The sequence below is a fragment of the Coregonus clupeaformis genome, chromosome 23 (genome assembly GCF_020615455.1).
Source record: "Coregonus clupeaformis isolate EN_2021a chromosome 23, ASM2061545v1, whole genome shotgun sequence".
NCBI classification, from domain to species: Eukaryota; Metazoa; Chordata; class Actinopteri; order Salmoniformes; family Salmonidae; genus Coregonus; species Coregonus clupeaformis.
The window spans coordinates 2,785,289-2,807,778 of NC_059214.1; the positions used below are offsets into that span (position 1 = coordinate 2,785,289).

A 22,490-nucleotide genomic window follows, 5' to 3' on the forward strand; every position below is an offset into this window, starting at 1 on the left:
AGTTTTAATCAAGGCTAAAAAACAAAACCTTACTATTATAATGTTATGTCTACTTTGATACTACTGTACTACTATCTAGTACAGAGAGCTTCTCATCAAGTGTGAAGTTATTCATGGAGAGTTTCCAGGTATTGTGAGACGGTGCATGCAGGCATTAACTAGATGTTTGCAGGCATTGTGTGTGTGGCATTGTGTGTGTGTGTGAAGGTAATGTGTGTGTGTGCAGATATTGTGCTGTACAGAGCAGTGCCAGCTGTCAGAGGGGCAGTGTTAAAAGACCTGGGGGATTTAAACTCTCCAGTCCTGCCAAGCTCACTGTCTGTCTGGACAATAGGCTGGAGCCCTGTCCTGCCCTGTCCTGCCCTCCATCTCTCCATCTCTCCATCTCTCTCCATCTCTCTCCATCTCTCTCCATCTCTCTCTCTCTCTCCATCTCTCTCTCTCTCTCTCTCTCTCTCTCTCTCTCTCTCTCTCTCTCTCTCTCTCTCTCTCTCTCTCTCTCTCTCTCTCTCTCTCTCTCTCTCTCTCTCTCTCTCTCTCTCTCTCTCTCTCTCTCTCTCTCTCTCTCTCTCTCTCTCTCTCTCTCTCTCTCTCTCTCTCTCTCTCTCTCTCTCTCTCTCTCTCTCTCTCCAGTCCTTCTTAGTGTTTCTCTCACAGGGCAGATGAAGGGAGCACCACCTCCTCCTCCTCTGTCAGCATCTGTCCGCTTGCGTCCTCTCCTATATCGGTGCTCTCTCCCTCTGAGAGGCAAGCTGTGGCTCAGTGCCCATCAATCAGCTCCCATTCTCCTCTCAACGGATCTCTATCAGCTCTCTACTCTCTCTCTTCCACGCTCTACTGTACCTGTCTCTTTCTCTCCCTCTACCTCTCTTTACCCCCCCCCCCCCATCTCTTTCTCTCTATGTCATTGTTCCTGAGTATATACCACTACATACCTGTACTGTACTCTCCCTGAGTGTATTGAGTGCTGGCTAGACAGTAATGAGATTGCCTGATTGATTAATTGACTGATTGTTTGATTAATGATACTCACGTGTGCAGGCCATAGTGGGTGGGTCTCTCTCAGCTCTGTAGAAAGCCTTCTCACAGTGGCAGAAAGCAGCCCCCTCACCGTAGCTGAAACTGTGAGGGGGACACTTGGAACACTTGATGTTCCCCGCAAACGCCTTGTAGAAGCCTGGTCGACACGCTGCGGAGAGAGAGACAGAGGGATACAGTTGAAGTCGGAAGTTTACATACACCTTAGCCAAATACATTTAAACTCAGTTTTTCACAATTCCTGACATTTCATTCTAGTAGAAATTCCCTGTTTTAGGTCAGTTAGGATCACCACTTTATTTTAAGAATGTGAAATGTCAGAATAATAGTAGAGAGAATGATTTATTTCATCTTTTATTTATTTCATCACATTCCCAGTGGGGTCAGAAGTTTACATACACTCAATTAGTATTTGGCAGCATTGCCTTTAAATTGTTTAACTTGGGTCAAACTTTTCGGGTAGCCTTCCACAAGCTTCCCACAATAAAATAAATTTTGGCCCATTCCTCCTGACAGAGCTGGTGTAACTGAGTCAGGTTTGTAGGCCTCCTTGCTCGCACACGCTTTTTCAGTTCTGCCCACACATATTCTATAGGATTGAGGTCAGGGCTTTGTGATGGCCACTCCAATACCTTGACTTTGTTGTCCTTAAGCCATTTTCCCACAACTTTGGAAGTTTGCTTGGGGTCATTGTCCATTTGGAAGACACATTTGCGACCAAGCTTTAACTTCCTGAATGATGTCTTGAGATGTTGCTTCAATATATCCACATAATTTTCCTTCCTCATGATGCCATCTATTTTGTGAAATGCACCAGACCCTCCTGCAGCAAAGCACCCCCACAGCATGATGCTGCCACCCCTGTGCTTCACGGTTGGGATGGTGTTCTTCGGCTTGCAAGCAACCCCCTTTTTCCTCCAAACATGACGATGGTCATTATGGCCAAACAGTTATATTTTTGTTTCATCAGACCAGAGGACATTTCTCCAAAAAGTACGATCTTTGTCCCCATGTGCAGTTGCAAACCGTAGTCTGGCTTTTTTATGGCGGTTTTGGAGCAGTGGCTTCTTCCTTGCTGAGCGGCCTTTCAGGTTATGTCGATATAGGACTTGTTTTACTGTGGATATAGATACTTTTGTACCTGTTTCCTCCAGCATCTTCACAAGGTCCTTTGCTGTTGTTCTGGGATTGATTTGCACTTTTCGCACGAAAGTACGTTCATCTCTAGGAGACAGAACGCGTCTCCTTCCTGAGCGGTATGACGGCTGTGTGGTCCCATGGTGTTTATACTTGCATACTATTGTTTGTACAGATGAATGTGGTACCTTCAGGCATTTGGAAATTGCTCCCAAGGATGAACCAGACTTGTGGAGGTCTACAATTTTTTTCTGAGGTCTTGGCTGATTTCTTTTGATTTTCCCATGATGTCAAGCAAAGAGGCACTGAGTTTGAAGGTAGGCCTTGAAATACATTCACAGGTACACCTCCAACTGACTCAAATGATGTCAATTAGCCTATCAGAAGCTTCTAAATCTATGACATCATTTTCTGGAATTTTCCAAGCTGTTTAAAGGCACTGTCAACTTAGTGTATGTAAACTTCTGACCCACTGGAATTGTGATACAGTGAATTATAAGTGAAATAATCTGTCTGTAAACAATTGTTGGAAAAATTACTTGTGTCATGCACAAAGTAGATGTCCTAACTGACTTGCCAAAACTATAGTTTGTTAACAAGACATTTGTGGAGTGGTTGAAAAACAAGTTTTAATGACTCCAATCTAGGTGTATGTAAACTTCCGACTTCAACTGTATATGGCTATATATGGCAGGATAACAGACACAGAGATATGGTTATATATGGCAGGATAACAGACACAGAGACATGGTTATATATGGCAGGATAACAGACACAGAGATATGGTTATATATGGCAGGATAACAGACACAGAGATATGGTTATATATGGCAGGATAACAGACACAGAGATATGGTTATATACAGTGGGGAAAAAAGTATTTAGTCAGCCACCAATTGTGCAAGTTCTCCCACTTAAAAAGATGAGAGATGCCTGTAATTTTCATCATAGGTATACGTCAACTATGACAGACAAATTGAGAAAAACAATTCCAGAAAATCACATTGTAGGATTTTTTATGAATTTATTTGCAAATTATGGTGGAACATAAGTATTTGGTCACCTACAAACAAGCAAGATTTCTGGCTCTCACAGACCTGTAACTTCTTCTTTAAGAGGCTCCTCTGTCCTCCACTCGTTACCTGTATTAATGGCACCTGTTTGAACTTGTTATCAGTATAAAAGACACCTGTCCACAACCTCAAACAGTCACACTCCAAACTCCACTATGGCCAAGACCAAAGAGCTGTCAAAGGACACCAGAAACAAAATTGTAGACTTGCACCAGGCTTGGAAGACTGAATCTGCAATAGGTAAGCAGCTTGGTTTGAAGAAATCAACTGTGGGAGCAATTATTAGGAAATGGAAGACATACAAGACCACTGATAATCTCCCTCGATCTGGGGCTCCACGCAAGATCTCACCCCGTGGGGTCAAAATGATCACAAGAACGGTGAGCAAAAATCCCAGAACCACACGGGGGGACCTAGTGAATGACCTGCAGAGAGCTCGGACCAAAGTAACAAAGCCTACCATCAGTAACACACTACGCCGCCAAGGACTCAAATCCTGCAGTGCCAGCGTGTCCCCCTGCTTAAGCCAGTACATGTCCAGGCCCGTCTGAACTTTGCTAGAGTGCATTTGGATGATCCAGAAGAGGATTGGGAGAATGTCATATGGTCAGATGAAACCAAAATATAACTTTTTGGTAAAAACTCAACTCGTCGTGTTTGGAGGACAAAGAATGCTGAGTTGCATCCAAAGAACACCATACCTACTGTGAAGCATGGGGGTGGACACATCATGCTTTGGGGCTGTTTTTCTGCAAAGGGACCAGGACGACTGATCCGTGTAAAGGAAAGAATGAATGGGGCCATGTATCGTGAGATTTTGAGTGAAAACCTCCTTCCATCAGCAAGGGCATTGAAGATGAAACGTGGCTGGGTTTTTCAGCATGACAATGATCCCAAACACACCGCCCGGGCAACGAAGGAGTGGCTTCGTAAGAAGCATTTCAAGGTCCTGGAGTGGCCTAGCCAGTCTCCAGATCTCAACCCCATAGAAAATCTTTGGAGGGAGTTGAAAGTCTGTGTTGCCCAGCGACAGCCCCAAAACATCACTGCTCTAGAGGAGATCTGCATGGAGGAATGGGCCAAAATACCAGCAACAGTGTGTGAAAACCTTGTGAAGACTTACAGAAAACTTTGACCTGTGTCATTGCCAACAAAGGGTATATAACAAAGTATTGAGAAACTTTTGTTATTGACCAAATACTTATTTTCCACCATAATTTGCAAATAAATTCATTAAAAATCCTACAATGTGATTTTCTGGACTTTCTTTTCTCATTTTGTCTGTCATAGTTGACGTGTACCTATGATGAAAATTACAGACCTCTCTCATCTTTTTAAGTGGGAGAACTTGCACAATTGGTGGCTGACTAAATACTTTTTTCCCCCACTGTATGGCAGGATAACAGACAATAACAGCTCCTCCCACTAATACTAGAATGGTTTAATATTGTGCTTTATCAACATCAAATGGACAAAAGAGAAAGAGAGATGGCATCAAATGGACTGTTAGACACAGTCAAAGGACAATGGCTTAGACTGCAAATACAATCTGTTGACCTTTATGATATTCATCTCTATTGATTTATATCCAGAACGATGAGGAAAATGAACTATATTGAAAGCAGTAAAGAGAAAAAGACTCCCTCTATTCTCCTCTTCCTTTCTTCTCCTAAACTCCCTTGCTCCCCATCTCCCGCTCCCCCTCTCTCTCCCTGCAGTCTGCTCCTAAAGCCTGTATGCCTCAGGGACAAATGGCCTTTCAAATTCCTCTCAGCCTTTAACCGATGGTACCACACACACGCACACACACACACACACGCACACACACACGCACACACACGCACACACAAACATACACACACACACACACACACACACACGCATGAATGCACATAGCCACACACACACACACACCAGGGTTTCCGTTAGCCGGTAATAGCCGTCTTTTGGCCTATAAAAAAATTGAAAAGCTGATTGATAAAATTGCAGCTGGCCAATTGTCCCGGAGAAGAAGAAAAAATCCCATTGCAAAATAATGCTTTTTAGCCTCTTCTTGGATGGAAATACCAATAGATATACCAATACATTTGACTGGTCATGCTTATCGGTCTATAGGTTAATTTGCATAATTTTGTGGAATTAAATTGGTGTATATGTGTACAGTATATTCGTTATGTATCTTATTTATCACATGCCTACAGCATACAGATGCAGAGCCTTTGAGCAGAAAATCTGTCAGACAGCCCGAGAGCTGCATCTCAAACGGCAACGGACGGCAGGCTACATCAGCAGCCCACACACCACTTTGCAATGAGCTGGAGGCAGTATGCATTTTGAAAACATACTTAATTGTTTGAAAGCTGAACGTTTTAATACATATTATGAGGCATGTCTTACCTTGCTTCAAAGTAGCCTATTAGATCTCCTCTCTTTCAACATTTCTAATGGATATTTTCATCTCTGTCACATGAAACTGTTCGTATGTGCGGTGCCCTTTTGACAAGGGTGTTTTCCGGCTAATTGCATTGTGGAACGAACATTCGCGTGTAGCCTACTGCCTTGTGAACATTGATGCACCTATAATGTTAAGAAATAATAATTCATCAACATTTTAAGCTAAACGTTCTGATCTGTTGCATCAGACTCATTGCTTTTTAAAGTTTTTTTTTAAAATATAGCCTAGGCCTGCTGGTTGTATGAATTTGGGATCTATCTTCCTACAACTGTACCAGAGTCTGTTTGGAATAGGCTATTTCTTTCTCGACAAGCTGACCAATAGAATAGGTCAACTTTTCTACTACCGGTGATAGTAGATTGACATAGCCTATTGATTTTGCTGTTCGTTACTCATCTTGTTGGCTGAGGAAAAGTAAATGTGGACAGTTATTCTAACATGTTCAAAGTGCACATCAGAATTCAGTAAGAAGGACCGCACATCGTTGCATCCTGGACTTGCATGTTTTGTTAAGATTAATTACCATATTCTAAATGTGATTTCTGTCATTCTGAGCACCGTGGGTAGACGCCCTAATCAGGTTACCCACCCAATGCATATGGGTCCGGTAAATTTCTCAAATGTCCAGTAAATTAAAATGCTCTCCAGTCAAATGTCCGGTGCCACATTTTCCTAATGGAAACCCTGACACACACTCCATCCTCAGAGGAGAATTCCACTTCTGGGGTCCATCGATTTAACAAGGTAACACTGAGCCATCTGAGGGCTTCACCTTGAAGCACTGAGAGTCTTGAGTTGTCGATGGAGTCTCTCCATTACTCCCTCTGATAAATGAACATAGAGGAGAGCAAGAAGCCCTGAAATAACACCCACTTAGATCAAATGTGATCAATTAGGACAGGACAATGACACACACACACACACTGCAGAACCCCTTCAACCAACACACACATAGCTGCAGTATCAATATGATGAGCGATATACTCTGAAGCGGCCAAGGTTGGCTGTGCCATTAACCTCTGGTACAGTGTGGCTTTATACATGGCCTTGAGTCACACACTGCAACTCACTTATTCCCCTAGCAGAACTGTTTTAAACTGTCAACCTAATGACGCTGCTGTCTGACTACACACAGCTGAGTGATGAGACACACATGCATACACACATGCATACACACATGAACACACACATGAACACACGCATGCACACACCAAGGCCTCCTGCTAAAATGGACTCGCCAATATAAAATGGTAAAAAACAACAACAATGCAAGAACTAAAACCTTGTAGCCGGCTTCATTAGAGTGTGCTCTTTGGAATTGAAACAACTGCTAAATCCATACAAGAGGTATTTGATTAACCGCATAATCATTTGATACCTTTGTGAGTTACTTGTAAATTAGAGAATTACTGTGGTGAGTTTTCAAACAATGTTTCAAACAGGGTTTGCCCTGTGTAAATAGGACAAATACAATAGATCTATCAGCATAAAGTAATGACTGCAAGTTAACATGTATTAATAATGTATCTTCCAACTATTTCCTAGGCTCTGTTGTTGTTGTGGTAACACTGTTTATATTAGACCAGAAAGTAACACAAAACACTTTATCAACCCTGACAGAGAGAGAGAGAGAGAGAAAGAGAGAGAGAGAAAGAGAGAAAAAGAGAGATGATAGAGGTAGAGAGCCAGAGAGTGTTTCTGCGTACATGGTTTGTGTGCGCTGGACAGCGCTAGGGAGAGAGAGGGGGGCATTCTAAGTACAGATCATACCCTAACCTGGGGGCACAGGGGGATGGGCTGAATCTAAGCCTGCTTCCCAAGGTTAACGAGCTCTGGAAGTCATCCACCACACAACCCCAGATACACTTACAGAACCTCTGACGCTGGGCTCTGGGCTCTGGGCTCTGGGCTCTGGGCTCTGGGCTCTGGGCTCTGGGCTCTGGGCTCTGGGCTCTGGGCCCTGAGACACAGACAGACAGACAGACAGCAGCTTGGACTGACCGACTGGGTTTTCCACCCACTGGACCAGAACTGGTCAGGAGAAGAGAGGAGCAGAGCACCAGAACAGATGTGTGAGTGTGTGTATATTTGTGTGTGTGTGTGTAAGTGTGAGTGTGTGTGTGTCTTTGTGTTCTCAGCTCGGTGGGCGATGGATCTCTCGTGGACTTCTCTTGGCGACGAAGAGTAGCGATTCCAAGAGAAGCACAATTCTGCAGCATTTACTAGCAGAACCACATCAACAAATGTTGCAGAATAGTTCAGCTCTTGAAATCAAAGAAAGCGTGAGGCTATGCAGGCAGGGGATGAGATATCGTGGAGGTGGGATGTATCTGGATAGCATTATGTGTGTGTGTGTGTGTGTGTGTGTCTGTGTGTAACGTGGTAAGGATGAGATATTGTGGAGCTGAGATGTGGTACTGTTGGATATGGAGAATGAGCCTTTTTCAATCCTGTTCCACAAAAAGCGGTTATCTCCTCTCCCTGATGAAAAACTATTCCTCCATATTGCCTTTCTCTGGGCTGAGGGTAAACATTACTAGTCTCACTATCTGTGTGTAGCTGTGTGTATACATGCCATTCATATTACTACTACACAACACTGCCATCCCATTTTCCATCCCGCTCTATGTAGATTAGATCATCTATCATCCCCATAAATTAAATGTAGCCTATAAAATGCAGTTATACAGTATATAGATGCAGTTAGGTGTTATTAGATAATATAGATAATAGTGTCATTTGACGCGTTTGACATAGAAGAGCTATCTGATGAAGTTACAGTACTAACATTACAATAACAACAACAAAACAAGTCAGACACTTTCCCCAGATACATGTAAGGTTACCTATCGTGGCGGCAGGTAGCCTGGCGGGTAGGAGCGTTGGGCCAGTAACCGAAAGGTTGCTGGATTGAATCCCCGAGCTGACAAGGTAGAAATCTGTCGTTCTGCCCCTGAGCAAGACAGTTAACCCACTGTTCCCCGGGTGCCGATGACGTGGGTGTCGATTAAGGCAGCCCCCCGCACCTCTCTGATTCAGAGGGGTTGGGTTAAATGCGGAAGACACATTTCAGTTGAATGCATTCAGTTGCACTGACTAGGTATCCCCCTTTCCCTATCCAGGTCTGGAAGAAGGGTAGAAGGGGTTAGGTGACATCTCTCCTAGAATAAGATACTATCCTGTGAGAGATTACAAACATCCTCTCTAGCAACACCAGAATTCCTCACCTTACTAGATGTGTTATTTAGCTCTGCTGAGACTCAGAAGGTTCTATCTCTCAGATACCATTAAACAATGACACACACCCTCCTCCTCCCCCCCCTTCACACTCCTCTGCTCTTCGTCTGTTGTGTTTACATCTTGACATTTGAGAAATCACTCTCTGAGCCGTGTTTTTCTCCCCCGAGCCTCCCTCTTCACCTTGATGTTCCTTATCTAATCTCAGCTATTACAACCCAGATCTCAATCTCTACATGGCATTTAGCATCAACATGACCTGTTTACTGTGTTTGTTGTGTGTGTGTCTGTGTCTGTGTGTGAGTGAGACAGTGTGTTTGTGTTTCAAGTTTTATTAGTCGTATGTACGGGATACGCATGGTATATATCATCCAATGAAATGCTTACTTACATGCAGGGTTGGGCAGGTTACTTTCTAAGTGTAATCCGTTACAGTTACTAGTTACCTGTCCAAAATTGTAATCAGTAACGTATCTTTTGGATTACCCAAACTCAGTAACGTAATGTGATTACATTCAGTTACTTTTAGATTACTTTCCCCTTAAGAAGTATTAGAAGAAGACGAAAATGTATGTTACCAATTGAATGACATCTATTGCAGGATAAATCAAAGTTTACATAGTTGGCCATATATGGATGTTACATTTTACTTTATGGGTTGGTTATGTAGGCTTCTTCTAACCTATCGCTTTCTACTACATATAATAATATTAAATTATATCTTTACATTAATATATATATAATACAAGTCTACAGATTGCCCCTTTAAGTCTATCAAAAGTGTGTGAGTTTGAGCATGTCTCCATTAGGCCTATGGATTTTTTTTTATCAGCATGAATTAGATTGAGCAATAAAAGCCCCACTTTTATTCCATAGGCTGGGATCCGCACTATACAGCTGTTGCAAGAGCGCATTTTTCACTGGCTGTCCACTGGTTTCAAAAACAATGATTGATAGGCAGCTTAAACTTCTTGAATTCAACCATTATTGGGTTCAAATACACATTTAGATTTGTGAACAGCCATCCACAACAACCACAATCCGTAAGGCGCAAATAGCTAAATGAGAGAGCAGCAGTGTGATTCACATCAATGCACTATGTAGATATCAATAACAAGTGATATCCGTATCGCCATAGACTACACCACTGCTGTCATCCGTACCTCCAAGCGTTTATTCAAGTTGGATAATCTTTGGATGCCGACAGCAGTCGCACAATTAGAAGACATAGCTTGGACTGTAGCCTACTAAAGCTTATTCCTGCTCTTTTCCCGCGATCCATCAAACACATTTGGTGTGTCATCATAGTGGTCTCTGACTTGTGGTCAGACTCGCTCAGGTGGAACAAACTTAAACTTGCGCCTTTTTTCAATGCTGATTTGAATGTCATTGAGAAAACAGAGAAGTGTCAAATATTTTTTTTCCGCAAACATCCTTTCTGAATTTAAAAGTCATCCTTGAAGTAATCATCTAGTTTTTCAAAAGTATCTGTAATCTGATTACAATACTGTTGCTGGTAACGTAACGGATAACAGTTACCGTTTTTTGGAATCCCGCACATGTAACGGATTACATTTAATCCATTACTCCCCAACCCTGCTTACAGGTTCCTTCTCTACAATGCAACAACAATAAGAAATAAGAAAATATAATAATAGGAACATAAAGTAAATGGCTCAGTAGAATAGAATAAACATTTTAGCATAAGTATAATGCAGGAAGGCACAATTTATAGTCCAATATTTACATGTTGGGGAAGGGAGGGATGGGGGCAAGTGTATAAACTGAGCAGTATAATAAAAGTCTGGTAGCAGCAGTTGTGATGTGTGTGTAGCATGAATGTATATGTGTGTGTGTGTATATCTGTGCGGGTGTGTGCATGAGTGAGTGCTAAGGTGCAGAGAATCAGAGCAGGTGGTCAATCCAATTTAAGTGTTTAGCAGTCTGATGGCTTGTAGATAGAAACTGTCTCTGAGCCTGTTGGTATCAGACCTCATGCCCGACATTAAGGGAGAAAACAGTGGCTGGGGTGTGTGGGGTCCTTGATGATGCTGCGTGTCTTTCTCAGGCACCGTTTCGAGGGTTGGGAGCACGGTCCCAGTGATGTACTGGGCCATCTTCACCACCCACTGTAGGGCCTTGCGGTCGTGGATGAAGCCCGTACCAGGCCGTGATGCAACCGGTCGGGACGCTCTCGATTGTGCAGCGGTAGTATTTGAAGAGGACCCGGGGCGGCATTCTGAATTTCTTCAGCCGCCTTAGGAAGTAGAGATGCTGTTGTACCGTCTTGACAAGAGTGGTGGTGTTGTTGTCCTCAGTGATTAGTATTTGTATTTACTATGGATCCCAATTAGCTAGATAGTTGACCTAGATAGTTTGTGTGTATGTATTGATATGTAGGCTAAGTGTGCCTTTAAAAATAAAACGTATGTAGTTCTGTCCTTGAGCTGTTCTTGTCTATTAATGTTCTGTATTATGTCATGTTTCATGTGGACCCCAGGAAGGGTAGCTGCTGCTTTTGAAACAGCTAATGGGGATCCTAATAAAATATCAAATACCAAAAATGTGCTGCTGCCAAGGCTGCCAAATGTTTTTATTCATGTAGGTTACACTGTCCCACAAAATCATCCTGTTGTCCCGCATTTGGGTATTTTAAATGTGGTCACTCTACCTGAACCAGGTTGCAGCCACTGGTTAACGTTTGAAGCTTTTTCTTGAATGGACAGCTTGATGAAAGCTAGTCAATATTTAGGTCACCCAGAAAATATACCTCTTTGTTGATATCACATACAGTGGGGAAAAAAAGTATTTAGTCAGCCACCAATTGTGCAAGTTCTCCCACTTAAAAAGATGAGAGAGGCCTGTAATTTTCATCATAGGTACACGTCAACTATGACAGACAAATTAAGAATTTTTTTTTCTCCAGAAAATCACATTGTAGGATTTTTAATGAATTTATTTGCAAATTATGGTGGAAAATAAGTATTTGGTCACCTACAAACAAGCAAGATTTATGGCTCTCACAGACCTGTAACTTCTTCTTTAAGAGGCTCCTCTGTCCTCCACTCATTACCTGTAATAATGGCACCTGTTTGAACTTGTTATCAGTATAAAAGACACCTGTCCACAACCTCAAACAGTCACACTCCAAACTCCACTATAGCCAAGACCAAAGAGCTGTCAAAGGACACCAGAAACAAAATTGTAGACCTGCACCAGGCTGGGAAGACTGAATCTGCAATAGGTAAGCAGCTTGGTTTGAAGAAATCAACTGTGGGAGCAATTATTAGGAAATGGAAGACATACAAGACCACTGATAATCTCCCTCGATCTGGGGCTCCACGCAAGATCTCACCCCGTGGGTTCAAAATGATCACAAGAACGGTGAGCAAAAATCCCAGAACCACACGGGGGGACCTAGTGAATGACCTGCAGAGAGCTGGGACCAAAGTAACAAAGCCTACCATCAGTAACACACTACGCCGCCAAGGACTCAAATCCTGCAGTGCCAGCGTGTCCCCCTGCTTAAGCCAGTACATGTCCAGGCCCGTCTGAACTTTGCTAGAGTGCATTTGGATGATCCAGAAGAGGATTGGGAGAATGTCATATGGTCAGATGAAACCAAAATATAACTTTTTGGTAAAAACTCAACTCGCCGTGTTTGGAGGACAAAGAATGCTGAGTTGCATCCAAAGAACACCATACCTACTGTGAAGCATGGGGGTGGAAACATCATGCTTTGGGGCTGTTTTTCTGCAAAGGGACCAGGACGACTGATCCGTGTAAAGGAAAGAATAAATGGGGCCATGTATCGTGAGATTTTGAGTGAAAACCTCCTTCCATCAGCAAGGGCATTGAAGATGAAACGTGGCTGGGTCTTTCAGCATGACAATGATCCCAAACACACCGCCCGGGCAACGAAGGAGTGGCTTCGTAAGAAGCATTTCAAGGTCCTGGAGTGGCCTAGCCAGTCTCCAGATCTCAACCCCATAGAAAATCTTTGGAGGGAGTTGAAAGTCCGTGTTGCCCAGCAACAGCCCCAAAACATCACTGCTCTAGAGGAGATCTGCATGGAGGAATGGGCCAAAATACCAGCAACAGTGTGTGAAAACCTTGTGAAGACTTACAGAAAACGTTTGACCTGTGTCATTGCCAACAAAGGGTATATAACAAAGTATTGAGAAACTTTTGTTATTGACCAAATACTTATTTTCCACCATAATTTGCAAATAAATTCATAAAAAATCCTACAATGTGATTTTCTGGATTTTTTTTTCTCATTTTGTCTGTCATAGTTGACGTGTACCTATGATGAAAATTACAGGCCTCTCTCATCTTTTTAAGTGGGAGAACTTGCACAATTGGTGGCTGACTAAATACTTTTTTTCCCCACTGTACATTATCAAGTATTTCACACATATTTTCCAGATACTGACTCATATTTTCCAGATACTGACTGTTCCAGATACTGACAACAACCTCTCCCTCAACGTGACCAAGACAAAGGAGATGATTGTGGACTACAGGAAAAAAAAGAGGACTGAGCACGCCCCCATTCTCATCGACGGGGCTGTAGTGGAACAGGTTGAGAGCTTCAAGTTCCTTGGTGTCCACATCACCAACGAACTATCATGGTCCAAACACACCAAGACAGTCATGAAGAGGGCACGACAAAGCCTATTCCCCCTCAGGAGACTAAAAGTTTTGGCATGGGTCCTCAGATCCTCAAAAAATTCTACAGCTGCACCATCGAGAGCATCCTGACTGGTTGCATCACCGCCTGGTATGGCAACTGCTTGGCCTCTGACCGCAAGGCACTACAGAGGGTAGTGCGTACGGCCCAGTACATCACTGGGGCAAAGCTCCCTGCCATCCAGGACCTCTATACCAGGCGGTGTCAGAGGAAGGCCCTCAAAATTGTCAAAGACTCCAGCCACCCTAGTCATAGACTGTTCTCTCTGCTACCGCACGGCAAGCGGTACCGGAGTGCCAAGTCTAGGTCCAAAAGACTTCTCAACAGCTTCCACCCCCAAGCCATAAGACTCCTGAACAGCTAATCATGGCTACCCGGACTATTTGCACTGCCCCCCCACCCCATCCTTTTTACGCTGCTGCTACTCTGTTAAGTATTTATGCATAGTCACTTTAACTCTACCCACATGTACATATTACCTCAACTACCTCAACTAGCCGGTGCCCCCGCACATTGACTCTGCAACGGTACCCCCCTGTATATATAGCCTCCCTACTGTCACTTTATTTTACTGTATATATAGCCTCCCTACTGTCACTTTATTTTACTTCTGCTCTTTTTTTCTCAACACTTTTTTGTTGTTTTATTCTTACTTTTTTTGTTTAAAATAAATGCACTGTTGGTTAAGGGCTGTAAGTAAGCATTTCACTGCAATGTCTGCACCTGTTGTATTCGGCGCATGTGACCAATAAAATTTGATTTGATTTGATTTGATTTGTTAGCTCTTGGTAGTTTATAGCAACGTCCCACAAGAATAGGCTTTAGGTGAGGCAGGTGAACCTGTAGCCATATTACTTCAACAGCATTTGACATGAGATCCTCTCAAAGCTTTACAGGAATATGACTCTGAATATAAACAGCAACAACACCTCCACCACCCCATTGGCATTCCTGTCTCTTCTGAAGATGTTGTAACCATATATTGCTACCACTGTGTCATCAAAGGTATTATCTAACATGCTGTCTAGACCGGGCACGCTGCGTGCGTGATTTTGTACATCCACACGAGACTCAATCCAGACACACAGGTTGAAATATCAAAACAAACTCTGAACCTATATTAATTTGGGGACAGGTCGAAACACATGAAACATTCATGGACATTTAGCTAGCTAACTTGCTGTTACTAGCTAATTTGTCCTGGGATATAAACATTGGGTTGTTATTTTACCTGAAATGCACAAGGTCCTTTTTTTCTGGATCTTTGTAGAATTTTGACCCATTTTGAGTCACACAAAATGGTGTGTTCTCTACTCTGACATTTAATTCACAGATAAAAGGGGAAACTAATCTTTTCTAGTAATCAGAAGTAGTCTTGTTCTTCTTCTTCTTCTTCTTCTGTGGACTTTATATGTCGGTTGGCAACCAACTTTAAGGTGCATTACCACCACCAACTGGACTGGAGTGTGGACCTCAGTTCACCTTTCAATCACCTACGTGGGTATATGCTACTAAAAACCAATGACGAGATGGGAGAGGTGGGAATTGCAACGCATCAAGCATAAAAAATTAAACTACGTTTTATTTTAGCGCCTGTCTATGCAGACGCTTGTTGACACGCGTGGGCAGTTCAGATGAAATTATTAAATAACATGTATGTGTACATTTATTTTGCAACGCGAGCGGTGTAGTCAGCATGTAAGTTAGTTTCAGAGCTAGTCAGTATATGAATGTTATCACTTACTAGCAAGTTATCGATTTCATGAACCTTGTCACTTAGATGGCGTAGTAGTGCGGTCGTGTATTCTGTTGTGTCCTCGTGTAAATAATTATATTATTTATTTTTATCTAGAACTAGCTACTTGCTATTAGCTACCGTTAGCGGTCTTCACCACTGTCCGTGGCCTGCACTACCTACCAGGCAGCTCTAGCCAGCTCTAGCCTGGACAATTATCGGCCAGTCTGCACAGCGTGCTATCGACCCAGAGCATATCGGATTTTCTGCTGTAATCACTAAATCACTGGACCTTAACACTGGACCATCGCAACTAGCTAGCTGTCCCAACGAACCAGTTAGCCTTGAGCTAGCCTCGAGCCAGGCCCATCTCCCGGCTACCTACCTCTGTCAACCGGACGGGACCTCCTAGTGTCGACACGGAGCCCCGCCGATCCATCACGACTGGTCTGCCGACGTAATCGTCTGATGTGGTTTCAACAGGCTTCCCGTTGCGACGACCACGAAGATCCATCTGCTAGTCCCGGCCCGCTCGCACGCGCAATCAACAGTCGTCCCTCCTGCTCGCCTGTGCTGTAGCAGCCTACGAACTGCTCCCGGACTTACTTATTGCTGTTCACTGGACCTTATGATCACTCAGCTACACAGCTAATGCCTGCTGGACTGTTCCTTTACACGGTACCCCATCCTGTTTATCTGTTTAGCCTCAGCCCAAACTTTCATCAACATTACCAGTTGTTGTCTTAGCCCTCTCGAATAACACCTGTGATTGCGTTATGCCTCTCTCCCATGTCAATATGCCTATTGTGTTTGGGTTAGTTCTTATTATACAATTTCCCTGTAGACCCCCCAGTCCTGCTCAACCAGCCTCAGAGAGCTCCTTTGTCCCACCCCCCATACACGTGGAGACCGGCTCAATTGGTACCTCCAGTGATGCTATCTCTTTCATAGTTACCCAATGCTTAGGTGTACCTCCACTGTACTCATATCCTTCCATATCCTTGTCTGTACATAATGCCCTGAATCTATTCTACAATGCTCGGAAATCTGCCCCTTTTATTCTCTGTACCCAACGCACTAGAAGAGCAGTTCTTAAAGCCTTTAGCCATATCCTTATTCTAGTCCTCCTCTGTTCCTCTGGTGATGTACAGGTTAACCCAGGCCCTGTAGCCCCCAGTATCACTCCTACCCCCCAGGCACTATCATTCGTTGACTTCTGTAACCGTAAAAGCCTTGGTTTCTTGCATGTTAACATCAGAAGCCTCCTCCCCAAGTTTGAGTTATTCACTGCGTTAGCACACTCTGCCAACCCTGATGTTCTAGCAGTGTCTGAATTTTGGCTTAGGAAGGCCACCAAAAATTCATAAATGTCCATCCCGAACTACAACATTTTCCGTCTAGATAGAAGTGCCAAAGGGGGCGGAGTTGCAATCTACTGTAGAGATAGCCTGCAGAGCTCTATCATACTATCCAGGTCTGTGCCCAAACAGTTTGAGCTCCTACTTCTAAAGATCCACCTTTCCAGAAATACGTTTCTCACTGTTGCCGCTTGCTACAGACCCCCCTCAGCCCCTAGTTGTACCCTGGACACCATTTGTGAATTGCTTGCCCCCCATCTATCCTCAGAGTTCATACTGCTTGGTGACCTAAACTGGGATATGCTTAACACCCCGGCCGTCCTACAATCTAAACTAGATGCCCTCAATCTCACACAAATGATCAAGGAACCTACCAGGTAGAACCCTAAATCTGTAAACATGGGCACCCTCATAGATATTATCCTGACTAATTTACCCTCTAAATACACCTCCGCTGTCTTCAACCAGGATCTCAGCGATCACTGCCTCATTGCCTGCGTACGTAATGGGTCCGCGGTCAAACGACCAACCCTCATCACTGTCAGACGCTCCCTAAAACACTTCAGCGAGCAGGCCTTTCTAATTGACCTGGCCCGGGTATCCTGGATGGATATTTACCTCATTTCAATAAGCATTTTGCTAAGGCTGGCCATGCTTTCCACCTGGTTACCCCTACCCCGGCCACCAGCTCTGCACCCTCCGCTGCAACTTGCCCATGCCCCCCCCCCCCGCTTCTCCTTCACACCAATTCAGATAGCTGATGTCCTGAAAGAGCTGCTAAATCTGGACCCCTACAAATCAGCTGGGCTAGACAATCTGGACACTTTCTTTCTAAAATTGGCCGCAGAAATTCTCGCAACCCCTATTACTAGCCTGTTCAACCTCTCTTTCGTATCGACTGAGATCCCCAGAGATTGGAAAGCTGCCGCGGTCATCCCCCTCTTCAAAGGGGGTGACACTCTAGATCCAAACTGTTACAGACCTATATCCATCCTGCCCTGCCTTTCGAAAGTATTTGAAAGCCAAGTTAACAAACAGCTCACCGACCATTTCGAATTCCACCGTACCTTCTCCGCTATTCAATCTGGTTTCCGAGCTGGTCATGGGTGCACCTCAGCCACGCTCAAGGTCCTACACGATATAATAACCGCGATCGATAAAAGACAGTACTGTGCAGCCGTCTTCATCGACCTGGCCAAGGCTTTCGACTCTGTAAATCACTGCATTCTTATCGGCAGACTAAATAGCCTTGGTTTCTCAGATAGAGTTCAATGTGTCAAATCGGAGGGCGTGTTGTCTGGACCTCTGGCAGTCTCTATGGGGGTGCCACAGGGTTCAATTCTCAGGCCGACTCTTTTCTCTGTGTATATCAATGATGTCGCTCTTGCTGCTGGAGACTCTCAGATCCACCTCTACGCAGACGACACCATTTTGTATACATCTGGCCCTTCACTGGATGCTGTGTTAACAAACCTCCAAACGAGCTTCAATGCCATACAACACTCCTTCCGTGGCCTCAAACTGCTCTTAAACGCTAGTAAAACTAAATGCATGCTCTTCCATCGAACGCTGCTTGCACCCGCCCGCCCGACTAGAATCACTACTCTCGGTGTGTCTGACTTAGAATATGTGGACAACTACAAATACCTAGGTGTCTGGTTAGACTGTAAACTCTCCTTCCAGACTCACATTAAGCATCTCCAATCCAAAGTTAAATCTAGAATCGGCTTCCTATTTCACAACAATGCCTCCTTCACTCATGCTGCTAAACATGCACTCGTAAAACTGACTATCATACCGATCCTTGACTTCGGCGATGTCATTTACAAAATAGCTTCCAACACTCTACTCAGCAAATTGGATGTAGTCTATCACAGTGCCATCCATTTTTTGTCACCAAAGCCCCATATACTACCCACCATTGTGACCTGTACGCTCTCGTTGGCTGGCCCTCACTACATATTCGTCGCCAAACCCACTGGCTCCAGGTCATCTATAAATCACTTCTAGGCAAATCCCTGCCTTATCTTAGATCATTGGTCACCATAGCAACACTCACCCGTAGTATGCGTTCCAGCAGGTATATCTCACTGGTCATCCCCAAAGCCAACACCTCCTTTGGCCACCATTCCTTCCAGTTCTCTGCTGCAAATGACTGGAACGAACTGCAAAAATCTCTGAAGCTGGAGACACTTATCTCCCTCACTAACTTTTAGCATCAGTTGTCAGAGCAGCTTACCGATCACTGCACCTGTACACAGCCCATCTGTAATTAGCCCACCCAACTACCTCATCCCCATATTGTTATTTACATTGTTATTTATTTTGCTCATTTGCACCCCAGTATCTCTATTTGCACATCATCTTCTGCACATCTATCACTCCAGTGTTAATACTAAATTGTAATTATTTTGCACTATGGCCTATTTATTGCCTTACCTCCATAACTTACTACATTTGCACACACTGTATATAGATTTTCTATTGTGTTTTTGACTAAGTTTTGTTGATTTCATATGTAACTCTGTGTTGTTGTTGTTTTTATCGCACTGCTTTGCTTTATCTTGGCCAGGTCGCAGTTGTAAATGAGAACTTGAACGTGAAATAAAAAATAAATAAAAAAATTTGGCTACATACATGTATGATAATATGGCCAATTTATTTGCGCTTTTCTGGGATTCTTGATTGTTTTTATTGCTTTACTGGGAGGCTTATCAGAGGTAGACATGAACTGCACACAGTGGGCTTCCTACTAGGTCAAAACGCCTCAGTGCTAACAGTATAACTCTGGTTCATAGGCGCAAGATTACTGCTGACAACAGCTGTTGGATTGACAGAGGCATCCAGGGGAGTTAGAGGAGCATAAATTATCTGTACAGGGTTTGAGTCACTGATTAGTCATTGTCTCAACGCGGCCTTGAAATGCATGGACAAGATTATTTGGATGGACTGCTGAATCTTTTGCAGCCACGGCCCAGCGATGGTCCGGGGCATGAAATAATCTGCTGCTTTTTTTTGTCTTTCAGAGCTAGAATCAGTTCTTTAAAATCCTGTTTCAGCAGTTCCAAGCTAGCCCTCCTCATGTCGTTTGACCCCACATGGACTACTACAGCATCAGCTTCCGGCAGCTGTCTTAGAACGGTAGGAAGCAGCCTTGTAATGTCCTGTACTCGTGCTCCAGCATATGAAGAAGCCGTCTGGTTGAATAGCAGAGTTGAGTGTATTGTCCGTAAGCCATGTCTCAGTAAAAACAAAGACACAGCATTCCCTGATGTCCCTCTGCAATTGAAGCCTTGCTTTGAGTTCACAAAGTTTATTTTCCAGTGATTGGACATTAACCATCAGCATACTAGGAAGAGGAGGCCGTGTAGCCGTCTTTTCAGCCTTGCTTGGAGTCCCCCTTTCCTTCCTCTCCTTCGTCGCCGGCTTTACCTTAAGTCATCTCGGCCAGGAGCAACAGGTAAGCTCGCTGTGCCGTGTGTGTGTGTGTATGTATGTGTGTATTGGGGGTAAGCTGGCTGTAGCTACTGTAGCTTAGCCTTGCAGGTGATGTCACCTTGTCTGAGAACTGATGTTACTGACACACCTGAGGCTCTTTCAAAAGGCCAGTTTGGAGAGAGTTATCAGAGATAGGGAGATAGGGAAGGAGAGAGATGGAGAGCGAAAGAGAGAGAGGGCAGGAGAGAACAATAAAGACATATAGAGAGGGAGGGAGTTAAAGAGAGAGAGAAAGAGAGAGAGAAAGAGAGAGGCTCCACTCTCTACAATACAGTCCAGGCAGTGTTAGCCCCGCCCGACCCATCAGTAATATCTCAGTGACATTATCACAGGCTGTGATCTGAGAACACTCTGGTTTTATGGACCTTTCAGAGGTCAGCTCTGTTCGCTGCTCCTTTACAGAAATGTTTATCGCTGGGGAGAAACAGTCTTTGGCCAAATGAACTAACAGAGTAGTAAACCATTCAGTAGACAGAGTCCCAGGGAGAGAGGGGAGAGCAGAGAGAGAGAGAGGGAGGGAGAGAGAGAGAGAGGGAGGAAGAAAGTGCAGTCCCACAGTCAATCGTCCTCAGAGACTAACCCAGCCACATGAGGCCAGAGACAGACAGTAAAACTGGGTTTTTATGGGCCAAGCAGCCAGTGACAGGGAGACAATGGCCTGGGCTGGCACCCAGACAGACTAAGCACACCTCAGACTGAGATTAGGATGTCCAGCAGCGGAGGCTCCTCAGCGGAGGAAGGGGAGGACCATCCTCCTCAGTGAATTTCATAAAAAATAAAAATAGTGAAACATTACAAAAAGTGATTTTTAGATAACACTATACTAAATATATTCACGTCACCAAATAATTGATTAAAACACACTGTTTTGCAATGAAGGTCTACAGTAGCCTCAGCAGCACTCTGTAGGGTAGCACCATCGTGTAGCCGGAGGACAGTCAGCTTCTGTCCTCCTCTGGGTACATTGACTTCAATACAAAACCTAGGAGGCTCATGGTTCTCACCCCCTTCCATAGACTTACACAGTAATTATGACAACTTCCAGAGGACATCCTCCAAACTATCAGAGCTCTTGGAGCATAAACTAACACATTGTCCACGCAATCAAATGATCAGAGAATGAATCTAGTACTGAAAGCATAAGCTACAGCTAGCTAGCACTGCAGTGCATAAAATGTGGTGAATAGTTGACTCAAAGAGAGAGAAAGACAATAGTTAAACAGTTTTGAACCAATTCATTTCTTCAAAAATTAAGGAGAAGCAAGAGAGAGAGAGAAGCTATTCGTGTTTTGTAGTGTTTGACATGATTAATGCCTGGGTCTTTTTTCCCTTCTATTTTTTGTCATTTTAGCAGACACTCTTATCCAGAGCGACTTACAGTTAGTGAGTGCATACATTTTCCATACTTTTTCCATACTGGCCCCCCGTGGGAATCGAACCCACAACACTGGCGTTGCAAGCGCCATGCTCTACCAACTGAGCTACAGGAGGTCTTTATCTGAACCCTCTCCCCTGCAGAGATCATTTCCCCACACCTACCTAACAACGGGACTACTTTAGGCCAAGGCTAGGTATATTTGGTTGTATTTGTTTTTCTTTCACTTTCACTTAGCTAGCTGAATGCAGCTAACAGAGAGGGATGCTATGTTAGCTAGCTGGCTATGGCTATCCAACACTGGAACTCTTCCAAGTCAAGGTAAGCTTTTAGTTTTATTAATTTATTGCCACCGGGGCCCGCCGGTGTAACTGCTAAACTGCTTTCTGACTGTACACTGTACTGCATGATTGTAGCGGATTTACTAACGCGTTAGTTCTAGTAGCTATGCTGACTTTGAGGTGACAACAATGTAGGCTGTGTGTAGCGTTTAGCAGTCATGATATGAAGGTTTGGCTTGGAAAGGTTTTTTCCCCTGGTCACAGACAGCTGATGTGTTGTGCACCGAAGTCAACGAGCAAAGGTGAGAGGAGGAAAGCGCGTAGATAGTTGCAAGAAGGAATTATATATACAACGAGCAAAGTGATCATTCTGTTTTTATATTGCTGCTATGAAAGTGAACTGTGTTTGCGTGTGATCAAGGGTGTATTCATTCCGCCGATTCTGTTGAAAAACATTTCTTAAACGGAAACAAATGGAACGAAACGGGGATAAACATACCTGAATTTGTCCAATAGAAACTCTCATTTGCAACTGATGGACTAATGATTAAACCCTAGATCAGCTAGATGCAGGCAAGAGTGTGCAAGGTGGTATTGAATGTGTCACTGT

General features: G+C 43.8%; 1 protein-coding gene across 2 annotated transcripts in view; it reads right to left on the minus strand.

Annotated features, from left to right (window-relative positions):
• LOC121536914 (ephrin type-A receptor 6) overlaps positions 1-22,490 on the minus strand; it is a 279,339-nt gene that overhangs the window by 90,460 nt on the left and 166,389 nt on the right. For both annotated transcript variants that reach the window (XM_041844556.2, XM_041844555.2), the window contains exon 6: positions 1,034-1,189. In XM_041844556.2, the coding sequence (XP_041700490.1) occupies positions 1,034-1,189 (156 nt within the window). The remainder of the gene's footprint in view (positions 1-1,033; positions 1,190-22,490) is intronic.